The following is a 14,927-nucleotide window of genomic DNA, read 5'->3' on the forward strand; positions in this document are numbered from 1 at the left end:
AGAATATCCTTGACAAAAGACAGCTAGACCAAAAAGCAGTCAGAGTACAGCTTGGCATAGAAAGAGGCTGATTTAAAAAATGGAACAGCGGTTCAACATGGGTCAGAGGGTAGAAACAGGCAGGCTGCACCCGGTGAGAGTTCCCTTTCCTTTGCGTAGGAAAAGGCTCCCTAGAATGGGTTCGCCCCTGAACAGCAGTTCAACATGGGACAGAGGGCAGATACAGGCAGGATACACCAGGGGAGAGTTTCCTTTCCTTTGTGTAGGAAAAGGCTCCCTAGAATGGGTTCACCCCTAAACAGCGGTTCAACATGGGTCAACAGGTCCTAAGAGATAGGCTGCAACACCGGGGAGAGTTCCCTTTCCCAAGAGCAGGAAAGGACTTCCTTGGAATGGGTTGGCCCCTAGAGTGGAGCATGAGCCTTCAAAGCATGGAGACAGGGAGCAGGGTGCCATGTGAACAGCGGTTCAACATGGGTCAACAGGTCCTAAGAGATAGGCTGCAACACCGGGGAGAGTTCCCTTTCCCAAGATCAGGAAAGGACTCACTTGGAATGGATTGGCCACTAGAGTATATAATGGTACAAATTGTTCGGATTAAATCATTTGCAAACAGATCATGACTTCATAAGCAAGATGAAGGAAGTTCTCTTCTCTGCCCTGAAACTAAAGAAAACTCTTTGTTTTATTTAAGGATAAATGCTGTGAAGGAGTACTAGTTTTAATTGCCAGAGAATGAGGTTTCCCATTGCAACGAGTGTTCAGCCATTAGGACTCGACATAAGGCCTGGACGGACAGGCAGGGAAATCGAGGTCAAACACTTGTAGGAACACAAGGCCTGGACTGACAGGCAAAGCAGTCGAGGACTGAAGTCAATCCCACCTAGGGACATAAGGCCTGGATGAACAGGCAAAGTAATCGAGGTCAAACACTTGTAGGAACACAAGGCATGGACTGACAGCCAAAGCAGTCGAGGACAGAGGTCAATCCCACCTAGGGACACAAGGCCTGGACTGACAGGCAAAGCAGTTGAGGACTGAGGTCAATCCCACCTAGGGACACAAGGCCTGGACTGACAGGCAAAGCAATCGAGGTCAAACACTTGTAAGAACACAAGGCCTGGACTGGCAAGCAAAGCAATTGAGGTCAAACACTTGTAGGAACACAAGGCCTGGACTGACAGGCAAAGCAATCGAGGTCAAACACTTGTAGGAACATAAGGCCTGGACAGTTGAAGGTCAGGCACAGCGTTTGAGGTCAGGCCCTTGTAGGGACGTACAGACAAGGCAGTGGATGGTCAGGCACAGCGTTTCATGTCAGGTACATGTGCTGCAGTGCTTATATTATCTGGAGCATAGGAGGCAATTGGAGCTGCTGCAAGGCTTTGAATTGCTTTTATTCATCTTGCCATTCACAGGGAAAATTTGGAAACCCAAGCAAAGGCAGGTTTACTTTCAAAAACACTAGCATTTCCATCAACTCTGGTGCCAGCCTTGAGCGGTGAGGGCTCACGATATCCCCTGTCATTGAAAAAACACGTTCACTGGGCACACTGATTGGTGGACATGACAGATATCGCTGAGCCACTTTGGCTAGGTGTGGCCAGACAGTGGACTTCTGTGCCCAATATGCCAGCGGATCTGTCTGCATTTTTTCTATTGGCTCTCAGAGATACCATGTCACTGACAGCTGTGCTGGTGTCTCCTTTGCTTGGGCGGGCTCAGAGTCAATCATGCCAGCTGCTTTCTCTCTCGCCCGTTGCACAACTGATGAATCTTTATGGGCAACATGCCTTGGGCATTCTGACGTGGAGGAGGAAGTACTATCTGTCGCTGACACAGTGCTGCTCCTGCTTGGGCTAGCAGCACAACTCTCTGACGTACCTGCTATTTCCACCTGTGCTTCAAGCCTAATCTGTCTCCGCCTATGGTGCTCCTCTTCACTGACTTTTGCTAACAGCAGCTCCTTCACAAATGACAGACAATTGGACTGTAGGGCGAGTTTCCCTTTCACACGGGGATCACAGACTGAGGCGAGCATGTACGTGCGGTCGTCTGTTAAAGGCCTTAATCTGTCTTTCACCTGCTGCTTCAAAACGTCCAGACACTGCAGTACCTCAGCTGTCATTCCCTCTTCCTGTTTAAAGACCTCCAAATGTTCATCCAGGAAATTAACTATAGGGATGATGTCAGCCAATGTGTCACTTCTGGAACTCAGCTCCTCTGTGACATCCTTGAAGGGCTACAGGATATTTACCAGCCGACTCATGACTAACCAATCGTGATGCCCTAGGGGATTCTGCACACCTATGTCCATTGTACCAGAAAGTTCATGAAGGGGTGTCTGCAGCTCCAGTAACCTCTCCAGCATCATAAAGGTGGAATTCCACCGGGTGGCAATGTCTTGAATGAGACGCTTGTGAGGCATATCCAAATCAGTCTGCTTTTGTCGGAGAACCTGCCCCGCCTTGACACTTCTGTGGAAGTGTGCTGCTATATTCCTGCACTTCTGTATTAACCTATGCAGGTATTCATTGTCTTTGTCATTGGACTCCAAGCCCAGAGCTGACTTCACTACCAGGTGCAGAGCGTGTGCAAAACATCGGATGTTCTAAAAGCGCTCATCGGTTATTGCCTTAACCATGTTTGCACAATTGTCTGTGACAAAGAACCCTGCCTGCGTTTTCCTGTCTCGCTGGTGTAGTTGCCAGCCCTCCAGCATCTGTCTGATGCATGCTAGAATATTGGCTTGCTATGGGCCTGGTCCGTCAGGTGGGTGTGCAGTAAAGCCCACCTTCACCCTGATACTTCTTCAGTAATAGAGTTGCTGGCTGCCCCTGCTTCAGCCATGTCCCACCAGTGTGCTGTCAGAGAGAGGTAAGAGTGTGCAGCATTCATGGCAGTCCAGATATCGCAGGTGAAATGCACTCTTCCCTCTGCCTTAGCTAGCAGTGCTTGCATGCGACTGCGACACTGCTTGTACAGGCTGGGGATGACCTTTCTACTAAATGTGGTTCTGCAGGGGATTTTGTAATTTGGAAGTACGACCTTCAAAAAACGCTTGAAACCCACATTCTCCACTAACTGCAAGGGCTGGTCATCAAGGGCAATCATTTCCCCAATGGTCCTGGTTACAACTTTTGAGGCTGCCTGCCTCCTACCCCGGGATAGCGTTACCGCACTCCACCCCATTTCCTCCATGGTGGATTGTCGCTTCTGCCACATGTCAGGGGGTTGCTGGCCTGCGACCTGACTGCTAGAAGGGGATGAGGGCATGGGCTGACTCTGCTGCTTTCCTACCACTGCACACTGGTTGGAAGGGGGTCCCCCCACTGGTACTGCCACCATCCCCAGATGGCAGTAATCTTGTTGGGTGTTGCTTCTTCATATGATGGTTAATGCCAAAATTAGATAGATGTCCCATTTGCTTGCCTCTGCTAATATCCCTGGCACAGTAATTACACCGAGAATAACGCGAGTCTTCCATCACTTTAAAGTGTCTCCAGATCGGAGATGTCTTTCGTGATCCTCCCCTCTCTAACACCTTGGGGGTGGATGCTGGCACTGGAGCTGAGGTAGTGGGTGCACCCTGAGAAGCAATGCCAGAGGCGGCCTCAGTCACCCTCTGTGCCTGTGCTGACTGCTCTTCCTCCTCCTTGTTATCACTTTCATCTCTCCCCTGCTGCACATTTGTGTTGGCTAAGAGAGGACTAACTGATTCTACCGAAGATTCGTCAGCTATTACTTCTTCCATTTCTGATGAGAATCCTACACAAGAAGATTCTTCATCTGAATCAGAAGCAAACAGTGACTGCGCTACCTTGTCAACGCTAAGTGTTAGTCGAGACTTCTGTCCCCCTGCTGCTTTTGGGTGTCTACATTTTGTCTGGCATGACTCTGCCTCCCCTTCCCTCACCTCCAAAACTACAGGGCCAGAAACAAGTGGTGGCAATGGCGATGTATCATGGTCAGATTTCATTTTTTTTGGCATGGAACTGCCATCCCCTACAAAGAGTTTAGAGTGCGACAGTTGACTTTTTAGCTCTACTGGTGGTGTTGCACTAGTGTCTTTTTTGGTACCTCCTCTGCCAGTCCCAATCACTCGACTACATCTCTCTTTCCCTGACATTATGGATTTAATGTCACTGAGTAGTAACACTGCCCACTGTCACGGTGCCTGGCTGTGCACTAATGTGTGTGGCATGCACACAGAAGCCGCTTGCTTGTAAGCACAAAAGAAGCACACTCCCTGGGCACTTGACTGCACAGACCCACTCAATAATAAGGTTCAGTCTGTTAAAATTGCCCATGGTCCACTATCAAGGTGCCTGGCTGTGCACTAATGTGTGTGGTGTGTACACAGAGACACTGCTTGCTTGTAAGCTCAAAAGAGGCACACTCCCTGGGCACTTGACTGCACAGACCCACTCAATAATAAGGTTCAGTCTGTTAAAAATGCCCACTGTCCACTATCACGGTGCCTGGCTGTGCACTAATGTGTGTGGTGTGCACACAGAAGCTGCTTGCTTGTAAGCCCAAAAGAGGCAGACTCCCCGGGCACTTGACTGCACAGACCCACTCAATAATAATGTCAGTCTGTTAAAAATGCCCACTGTCCACTATCATTGTGCCTGGCTGTGCACTAATGTGTGTGGTGTGCACACAGAAGCTGCTTGCTTGTAAGCACAAAAGAGGCAGTCTCCCTGGGCACTTGACTGCACAGACCCACTCAATAATAAGGTTCAGTCTGTTAAAAATGCCCACTGTCCACTATCAAGGTGCCTGGCTGTGCACTAATGTGTGTGGCATGCCCACAGAAGCTGCTTGCTTGTAAGCACAAAAGAGGCACACTCCCTGGGCACTTGACTGCACAGACCCAACCAAATAGTTAGGATCAGTCTGTTAAAAGTACCCACTGTCACAGTGCCTGGCTGTGCACTAATGTGTGTGGCATGCCCACAGAAGCTGCTTGCTTGTAAGCACAAAAGAGGCAGACTCCCTGGGCACTTGACTGCACAGACCCAGCCTGTTAAACTGCCCAGTGAAGCCCAGTGCACTGAGAGACTAAGTAATTGGAATTAAAAAAAATCTGTTTAAAAAAGCAGGAATTTTGTCACTCCAGAAAAATGGATGAAATTGAAAATAATATATCTCTCCAAGCCAGCCCTACACCCTAAATGGTGGTCAGTGCTAGCTGACCTAGCACAGCTTCTCTTCTCAGTCAGAGATGACCAAAATAAACAGCTTGAAAGAAACAGGACTAGCTGTAGCTGACCCTGGCACTGCAGCAAAACAAAGAATAATTAGCTTTTTCTTTCCTTTACTAGCTTAACTAGCCTATTTCTTTTAGTTCAGCCTCCTCCCTCTTCCACCCAGCCCACCTCCCCACAGCATCGCTGGAAATAAGTGCGTGGCTCCTTGTGCTGATGTTTATATAGGGCTGGCTCATTGCTATTGGCTGCATTCAGTGCATGTCAGAAAATGTCAGCATGGATACGCTGCATTCCGGTATCCATGCTGACCTGTCCAACCCTTTCCTGTGAGTCACTGTGACTCACAGGAAAGGGTCAGACAGATCGGCATGGATACCGGAATGCAGGGCAGGGGCGCTGCCATTTTGTGCAAATCATAGGTAGCTAGTAGCTAATGGGGGCGAAGAAAAGCGCGCGCTGCTGGGCGCACCGAATTAAACAGATAATAAGTTAAATATGTGGGGAGTCGCGATGCGTTTCACCTCCCCACATATTTAACGGTTAGGACAGAATATGTTGCGGATCGCCAATACGTCGAAAACAGATGCACACCCCTACAAATTACAGCTACATAATGGCCAAGGTATCAAACATTACTGACATTTATTTATTTATTTATTTAAAGAATTTATATACCGGGGTTCCTGTATAGTATACATATCACCCCGGTTTACAAGGAACCATAACTATCGCTAAGGAAACGATCATTTAGCGGTTTACATTGAACATTTAGCGGTTTACATTGAACATAGTTAATTTGAGAAAACATAATTTATTTATTTATTTAGAACTTTTCTATACCGACTTTCCAATAACAGAATTACTGATCAATTCGGTTTACATTTTGAACAATAACAATAACAGTGAAATAATAAATAATAATAATAATAATAAATAATGAAACATAAATAAACATAAATGAACATAAATAGTTAATTTGAGAGAAGTATATAAAATGGTTAACCAGTTAATAACTAAAAAGCAGGTTAATAAGTAAATAAGTAAGTAAATAACATTGAACTTGGTAGAATCTGGTAACAGGATAAAATATAGTGTTGCATATGTTTAGGTACAGTTTCGTGTTAATTTCTTCAGAAAGATGTAAGCTGGGGAAGATACGGAGGATATGAAATGCCTTTTTTCTTGCTCATTAGCTCTATGGGAATGCTTGTTCGAACAACCAAGTCTTAAGTTTCTTTTTAAATGTAGTGTGGCACGGTTCAAGGCGAAGGTCCGGAGGGAGCGAGTTCCAGAGAGAAGGGCCCGCAGTGGATAGAGCACGTTTCCTCAGGGAGGATTTCGCCTGTTGTGTGGTTAGTCTGTACTGATATGCGCTTCTAGTTGGTTTCACTGATGTGTGTAGCTGAATTTGAAATGTTAAATTGAGTGGAGCGATATTATGTAAGGCCTTATGTATCATCATTAAGATAATACAAGCATGTAGTTAGTACCATTGTCAAAACCTCCCCTGATGACATCTATGCTTGATTTCAAGCGTAGCTCAGTACTATAATGATAATGAGGTCTAACACCAAATTGGAATGGATCTGCCTTCATTCCTAACTGGGGCTTATTCCAGACTGCGAGTCCTGCCAATGAGAACGCTCGGGTGTGAGTTGTTTGCAATCGTCATTTTCTTGTGGAGAGGACCGCTAGGCTAGCTATGACTTATCTGCAGGACATAAAGGCAAGAGGGGGATTTTATTTCCTTCAACATCTCCTCGAGTTACAACATTTTCTTGTATAATGATTTTTAACTATTCTTTATATTTTAAAATGTATTTGAAAACTTTCTGGGAGCAAATGTGGCTCTAACAATGAAGGGGAGTTATACTCTCTGCACTGACAACCAATAATTAATACAGCTACATCATTTTGCATGTTCTATAAAGCATGCAACTATCCTTTTGTTAGTCCAACATGAAGTGAATTGCAGTAGACCAATTGGTTCAAACCCACTGCATGAACTATAGTTTGAGGCTCCTCCTTCATAATGACATATTTGGTATTTTAAAAGTTAAGAAAATGAGGATTTCTGCATTGCATTTAACTAGGTGTGTAATGCAAAGTCAGAATCCAACATAAAATCCCGATTACAAATGTTATTTGAAATAGAATAAACCTGGTCATCCAATTGTATATAACGAAAGTCAGCAGAGGTTTTATTCAGTCTGGTCTTTTTAATGTTCATAATTAACTTATTAGGCTGAAACCACTCTCTTGAATTGAAAGTAGGGTTTGAAACAGAATATTACAACCAAGTGATTTGATTTCACAAGAAAGGAACAACATTAAAATCTAAGTACAACCGGTGTGGCTGTTTTTGAACAACAGACTGCGGGATAAAGAGAAGAGGTTTAATATGAACGATATAATAAATTATGGACTATTGGATTGAATTGAAAGAAGCTATCAGTACTATTTGTAAAGATTGGAGGTTAGTTATCATTTTGGATATGCTTCATTTTCATTTTTCATTTTAGGTATAAAATAATAAAAAATTAGGATAAAAATAGAATACAATTTAAATTAAATTAAAAACAAATATAATAGAGAAGATGGAGATTATGTGGACCAATGTTTAAATAAGCATACAGGACTCTGTGGGATAAAATCCCTTGAGATTAAAAATCTGTTCTGAGGTCCATTCCTCCTGTTCACAGTGCAGTGTGTTGTGCAGGAATCAATATTTTGTATTACGTGGTGTGCACATATGGATTCCGGTCTCTGTTAGTTATTGAAGCTCAGGTCTGACTGCTGATCTATCTTGACTCACATTGAATAATTTTACATTTCTCCCCCTCTACAGTTCACCTGAGCGCTGTAACAGAAGCAAGGTAAATTCACCAGGAAACATGCGGCACACGCTTTGGAGGGATTTGTGAAAGTACCCAGCCAGGTAAATAGCCCTTGTCTAAAACCGTCCTTCTTAATGCACAGAGAGGAATGCACCTTTTTCACAAGAAGCACAATTTAACTTTAATTAAGAGGAGGCATTCAGAGGGGCGAGAAGAGAGCAGGGCAGGGAAACAATGCACAGAGATTTTATTTATTCTACACAAAGATTTTACAGGTAAAGGTCCATGGATGATTTCTTATTAAAAAAAAACCCCGTAATGTAATTAACCTGTGAAAATTAGATCCATGGGAACAAAAGTGCCTAAGATCTTTGCATCTAAGCAGGCTCCTGAGAATTCTCCTGCATCACTCGCTATCCTTGTTATTCACTAAGACAATGGCAGAACCAAAGCAATGAATGGAGAATATCTTAAATGCTGGTCCTGCAGACTTTCACTTCTGGGTGTGCTATGGGGTAAATGCCACATGTGAGAGAGAGAATGATTTGGTCACATGAATCCTATGAAATACCTTCTTAGAAAGCAAACATTGTGCACCTTAGATATTGCTGTCACTCACCCTTTCAGGTCACATTAAGATGAGAAACAACCTACATTTTTTCTAATTAAAAATAAAATGCTACCCAGTAAGACACAAATAGTCAGAAAACTACTTACACATTGCATGAATGAAGAACAGGGGCTGTTCTAAAAGACTGCAGAGGTATTTTGGCGAAATCAGACATCTGAATTATTCCACCTACGATCAGGTCTCCACCACTGTAGTAAGTCTCGGCTATATTACCAAATGGGATACAGAGAGGTCCGGGGCCTTTGTTTTGATTAACAGCTGGAGTGAACATCTCCACAGACATACTCAGTACCTGAAACGGGGGTTAACATAAGAACATAAGAACATGCCATACTGGGTCAGACCAAGGGTCCATCAAGCCCCACATCCTGTTTCCAACAGAGGCCAATCCAGGCCATAAGAACCTGGCAAGTACCCAAACACTAAGCCTATTCCATGTTACTATTGCTAGTAATAGCGGTGGTTATTATCTAAGTCAACTTAATTCATAGCAAGTAATGGACTTCTCCTCCAAGAACTTATCCAATCCTTTTTTAAGCTCAGCTACACTAACTGCACTAACTACATCCTCTGGCAAAAAATTCCAGAGTTTAATTGTGCGTTGAGTGAAAAAGAACTTTCTCTGATTAGTTTTAAATGTGCCACATGCTAACTTCATGGAGTGCCCCCTAGTCCTTCTATTATCCGAAAGAGTAAAAAACTGATTCACATCTACCCGTTCTAGACCTCTCATGATTTTAAACACCTCTATCATATCCCCCTCAGCCGTCTCTTCTCCAAGCTGAAAAGCCCTAACCTCTTTAGTCTTTCCTCATAGGGGAGCTGTTCCATTCCCTTTATCATTTTGGTAGCCCTTCTCTATACCATCTCCAATGCAACTATATCTTTTTTGAGAGTCGGCGACCAGAATTGTACACAGTATTCAAGGTGCGATCTCACCATGGAGCGATACAGAGGCATTATGACATTTTCCGTTTTATTCACCATTCCCTTTCTAATAATTCCCAACATTCTGTTTGCTTTTTTGACTGCCGCAGCACACTGAACCGACGATTTCAAAGTGTTATCCACTATGACACCTAGATTTCTTTCTTGGGTTGTAGCACCTAATATGGAACCCAACATTGTGTAACTATAGCATGGGTTATTTTTCCCTATATGCATCACCTTGCACTTGTCCACATTAAATTTCATCTGCCATTTTGATGCCCAATTTTCCAGCCTCACAAGGTCTTCCTGCAATTTATCACAATCTGCTTGTGATTTAACTACTCTGAACAATTTTGTATCATCTGCAAATTTGATTACCTCACTCGTCGTATTTCCTTCCAGATCAGTTATAAATATATTGAATGGTTCTGGATCCATTTCCTCTTTAACAGCTTTTCTGTTCTGGCTCCAGTCCAGCCTACCTTTGTCTTGAATTAAACACAAGTTGACTGTAGAGTGAGCAGAAGATATTTGAAGACATTAAAAAAAAAGATTTGCTATCTTCCAGCTCCTGTGAAACTGGGGATTTGTTCTTCATCTGAATGGATGTGTATTCAGGCAGTTGCTATATGTAGCCTTAGTCCATGCTGCACTATAATTGCAGGGCAGATGCAATTAAGGTACTCAGCTGTGATGACACATTTGTTCACATCTCTTGTGTATTGGAGGTAAAATTATTAGTTAGATAAAATAATATAATTATTATTATTTTCCAAAATTGAACTTCAAAACATGTTTTGCTCTAAAGCCTGTTTTGAATCCTGCATTCCTCCGATTCTGTTTGTGACCTTGACACTGCAGGAGAGGACTGTGAGCTGTCACCTCAGAATGGCAGATTTTACAGATCTGTATCATGCAGTTACTTTAGAGGGTAGGCTTAAGGGACAAAATAAATCAGTTTCTTCTTTGAAATGCCATCTTTACCTCCATTCCTTCATCCACGCTCGTTCAGTCACACCTCATACGTTCACATTTGCATGCCTCAGTTTCTGGGTTACATTGACCTAGGCTTAGGTACATTTTTCAGATGTAAATTGAATTCTAACATTCCTAACTCACCCATATCTGAGTAGGTGGGGGTTTTCCTGCCTGTAAATGTATTTTCATAGCGTGTTAATCAGTCAATCAGTCAGTCCTTCTGGCAACATAGAAACGAGTTTGTCTCAGGTGAAGGGTGGGTGAGGGCAGATTGGAAGCATTGAGGATAATACTTAGAGGGGCAGCAGGTTACCTGGAAACTTTTGCAGGAAATGTTTCCCACTGAATATACGCAGATAACTTTAATTTTATGAGCAAGTTTACCCGGATTTATTACCTGCACTCCATCAGAACCAGATAAATAGCTAACCTAAAACCCCACCCAAGAATGGCTCCCACTACCTCTCAATTATCTGCTAAGTTTTATTCAGGTAATATTTTACATGGCTGAAAATTACTTATTTTGAGGGGAAGGAAATTCAAACATCAGGTTTTTTCCAGCTAATTTCTAACTTAGGCCTAGATTCATCATTTATCACAGAGATAACACTAGCGTTAGGAAAAGGGGCGTTCCCATTTAAATGAAGCAGTTACTGCTTCTCAAAGGTAAGTTTCGCAGACAGCGATGGTATCGCATTTCGTGAAGCCTCTTCGCAGTTCACGAAACATCATTGCGCTCTGCGAAAACGTCATCACATTTTGCGAAAAAATCTAGAAACTTTATCGCATCCCAAGATATTGTATCAATGGATAAAAGCTCACATCCTGTCCCTCCTCCTTTGAGGGTGTGTGAGGAGTTTGTTTTGATGAGGTAGGTCTTGTATGTGGTTTGGAGGAGATTTCTATTGATTACTGATTGCAGAGCCTTGTTTGTTGATGTCCTCTGTTTCCCTTTACCAATAGCATCTTTATTTCTGGCATGAATTTCCTGATGAGCCAGGAGTGTTTAAATTGCTTGATATGTCCATTTGGAATGTGATTCCAGGACTCACTGATGTTATTAATTATATGTTCTAAAACTTTAGACTAATATTTAAGAGATAATGCCCATAGAGTTGCTGTAAATTAGATCCTGCTCCCCCCCCCCACCCCCGAGAAGATGGTGAGAGACCATTGCAATGAAAGACAGAGAGAAAGAGAAGCAAAGTTGCCTCAGAATTTCATCATCATGTATGTCCTTGTGAGATCCCTAATCATTTTATTCATTTGTATAATAAACTGCTGCATTCATCCCATAATGTTTAGGGACCTTGATGCCTTAATTTCCAGCAGAACCAACATTTCAATATGATCTATTACTTCCAGAAAAAGAAAAAGAGACAATTGTTATATAGCTAAAAGGATCATTATACGTGTGAAACTCACCGGCTCTAATCAGAATGCCCATATGTAATCACTGACCCCAAAAGCTGTGCACTGGAGAAGTTGAATGTGTAGTATAGATGTGCTCTGACACAGATGGATTTTGACCAATGAAGTCAGTATCAAGTAGAGTATTTTCTAGGGATGTGAATCGTTTTAGGACGATTAAAATTATCGTCCGATAATTTTAATATCGTCTTAAACCGTTATGGAACACAATACAATAGAGATTCTAACGATTTATCGTTATAAATCGTTAGAATCGTGAGCCGGCACACTAAAACCCCCTAAAACCCACCCCCGACCCTTTAAATTAAATCCCCCACCCTCCCGAACCCCCCCCAAATGACTTAAATAACCTGCGGTTCCAGCGGCGGTCCGGAACGGCAGCGGTCCGGAACGGGCTCCTGCTACTGAATCTTGTTGTCTTCAGCCGGAGCCATTTTCCAAAATGGCGCCGAAAAATGGCGGCGGCCATAGACGAACACGATTGGACGGCAGGAGGTCCTTCCGGACCCCCGCTGGACTTTTGGCAAGTCTTGTGGGGGTCAGGAGGCCCCCCCCAAGCTGGCCAAAAGTTCCTGGAGGTCCAGCGGGGGTCAGGGTGCGATTTCCCGCCGCGAATCGTTTTCGTACGGAAAATGGCACCGGCAGGAGATCGACTGCAGGAGGTCGTTCAGCGAGGCGCCGGAACTTTTGGCCAGCTTGGGGGGGGCCTCCTGACACAAGACTTTTGAGAAGGAGGGTGCAGGGAAACTCCAGGCGAACAGGAACTCCGATGCTGGGATACTCACATCCAAAGCCCCTTCGGTTGGCAGGCACAGGAGCAGACATCAGGCAAAGACACTGGACAAGGAACCATGGAAGACCTGGATCAGCACGGTTACAGCCAACTGTAAGGCCTGATCCGCAGGCCAAAGACAAGCAGGAGTCGGGTCACGGACCGGAGTCAAGGCAGGCTGAAGACAAGCAGGAGTCGGAGTCACGGACCGGAGTCAAGGCAGGCTGAAGACAAGCAGGAGTCGGAGTCACGGACCGGAGTCAAGGCAGGCTGAAGACAAGCAGGAGTCGGAGTCACGGACCGGAGTCAAGGCAGGCTGACGACAAGCAGGAGTCGGAGTCACGGACCGGAGTCAAGGCAGGCTGAAGACAAGCAGGAGTCGGAGTCACGGACCGGAGTCAAGGCAGGCTGAAGACAAGCAGGAGTCGGAGTCACGGACCGGAGTCAAGGCAGGCTGAAGACAAGCAGGAGTCGGAGTCATGGACCGGAGTCAAGGCAGGCTGACGACAAGCAGGAGTCGGAGTCACGGAGGATCGGGAGAGGCCACAGACAACTGTGTAACCCAATCCGAAGGCAAGTTGCAATTGACGAGAGAGTCCTTATATACTGGAGGTAGAAGGCAACTCCCTAGGAGGAGCTTGCCAGTACCGCCCACCGCTGGTCCTATAAGTCAGGTAGAGAGCTGCGGGTCAGCCCCTAGGGAAACGGGCGTCGCCCAACAGGAAGTCCAAACACTGAGGCATGCAAGCCACAGGCACAGCTAGGCCTCTCAGGCCCTGGAGCAAGTCTGCTTGGCCTCCCGCCCTGTAGTGCTGTCTTACTTGGGCCTCCAGCCCTGTAGTGCTGTCTCTCTTGGGCCTCCAGCCCTGTGACTTTGAGTCTCCAGGGCCTCCAGCCCTGCTGCTGCTCCTGGGCCCTGCTGCTGCCTGCTGGTTCCGGCTACTGCTTGCTTTTTCGGCCACGTGTGTCCTAGTGGCCTCTTGTTTTGTCGCTCCTCCTACCTTCCCTTCCTTTGTCCCATGCTAGTAGTCTCCGGCGCCCTCGCAAGGGGGCGCTGGGGTGCACTGGATTCTCCTTCCCTTTCTTTCGTTGTCTGTTTCTCCCTGTTTCTTTGAGGGGGCGGGGCGGCCTTCGGCCGCTCCCGCCTCCCTCCCCATCCCACAATAGATGAGGCATGCAAGCCACAGGCACAGCTAGGCCTCTCAGGCCCTGGAGCAAGGCCCGGGTGAAGCACAGACGAGGCCCAGGCTTCGGAGCGGCCTCTGGAGGAAGGTAAGAGACCTCCTGTAGCGCAGCAGCAGGGGGGATCGCAACACCATAAGAGATTTGTAAAATTATATCTGAGGATGCCGCACATTGGAGGAATAAAAAAGGTTCTAATCTAAATGTAATAAAGGTTTGACTTCATCATTTACCTTTTCATCAATGGTTTCTTCCTCTCTGGTATGGTTAGCTTGATAAGCTAGGACTATATAAATTAGCTGGTAGGGGCATTTGGGATATGATCCCTGGAAACTTACAGTGTTTTTCTTATTTCTAAATCTTTTGATTATTATTGTACACATCCTGTAACTCCTATAGAGTTTACACATTATTTTTTAAAATAATTGGATATATTTTCTGTGTAGTTTATAGGTGACACCATGTAAGAATTATTGTGTGATGTCTAATAAGTAGGTATCATTCCCTGAGAAGCCTTCTGGAAAGGAGCTAAGAGACCATTTCGGTGTTAATATTAATAATGACAGAGAATAAGAGACAGAGGGAACGAGAGAGATGGTCCTAGGATTCAGTTAGTCATTCATAAACTCCTTCTGAGATCCCTAAGGGGTAGATTTTATAACATGCGTGCACGTGTCCGTGTGCGTGCCGGTGCATGCATGTCATAAAATCAGGTGGCCACGTACACATGCACGCCGGATTTTAAAATCTGCATGCGCATGTGCGAGTGGCACATGCAAAGGGGGTGAATTTAAGAAAAATCCATGCAGCGATGCAATTGGGCCTTCCCCAGTTCCCTCCCAGTCCACTCCAATTAAAGAGCAGACAGGGAGGGAACTACCCTAACCCCTTACCTAACCTTCCTTTCCCTACCCCTCTCCTCCTCACCCCCTAAAGCTAACCTACCTCACCTG

At 45.0% G+C, this 14,927-nt stretch overlaps 1 protein-coding gene across 1 annotated transcript in view; it reads right to left on the reverse strand.

Moving 5' to 3' along the window:
• Window positions 1–13,813, reverse strand: part of LOC115077688 (vomeronasal type-2 receptor 26-like) — a 119,827-nt gene extending 106,014 nt beyond the window's left edge. Inside the window, exon 1 of the mRNA XM_029579979.1 lies at window positions 13,794–13,813. Coding sequence (XP_029435839.1) covers window positions 13,794–13,813 — 20 coding nt within the window. The remainder of the gene's footprint in view (window positions 1–13,793) is intronic.
• Window positions 13,814–14,927: the final 1,114 nt, after the last annotated feature.

This window comes from Rhinatrema bivittatum, chromosome 16 (genome assembly GCF_901001135.1).
Source record: "Rhinatrema bivittatum chromosome 16, aRhiBiv1.1, whole genome shotgun sequence".
In the NCBI taxonomy this organism is placed as follows: Eukaryota; Metazoa; Chordata; class Amphibia; order Gymnophiona; family Rhinatrematidae; genus Rhinatrema; species Rhinatrema bivittatum.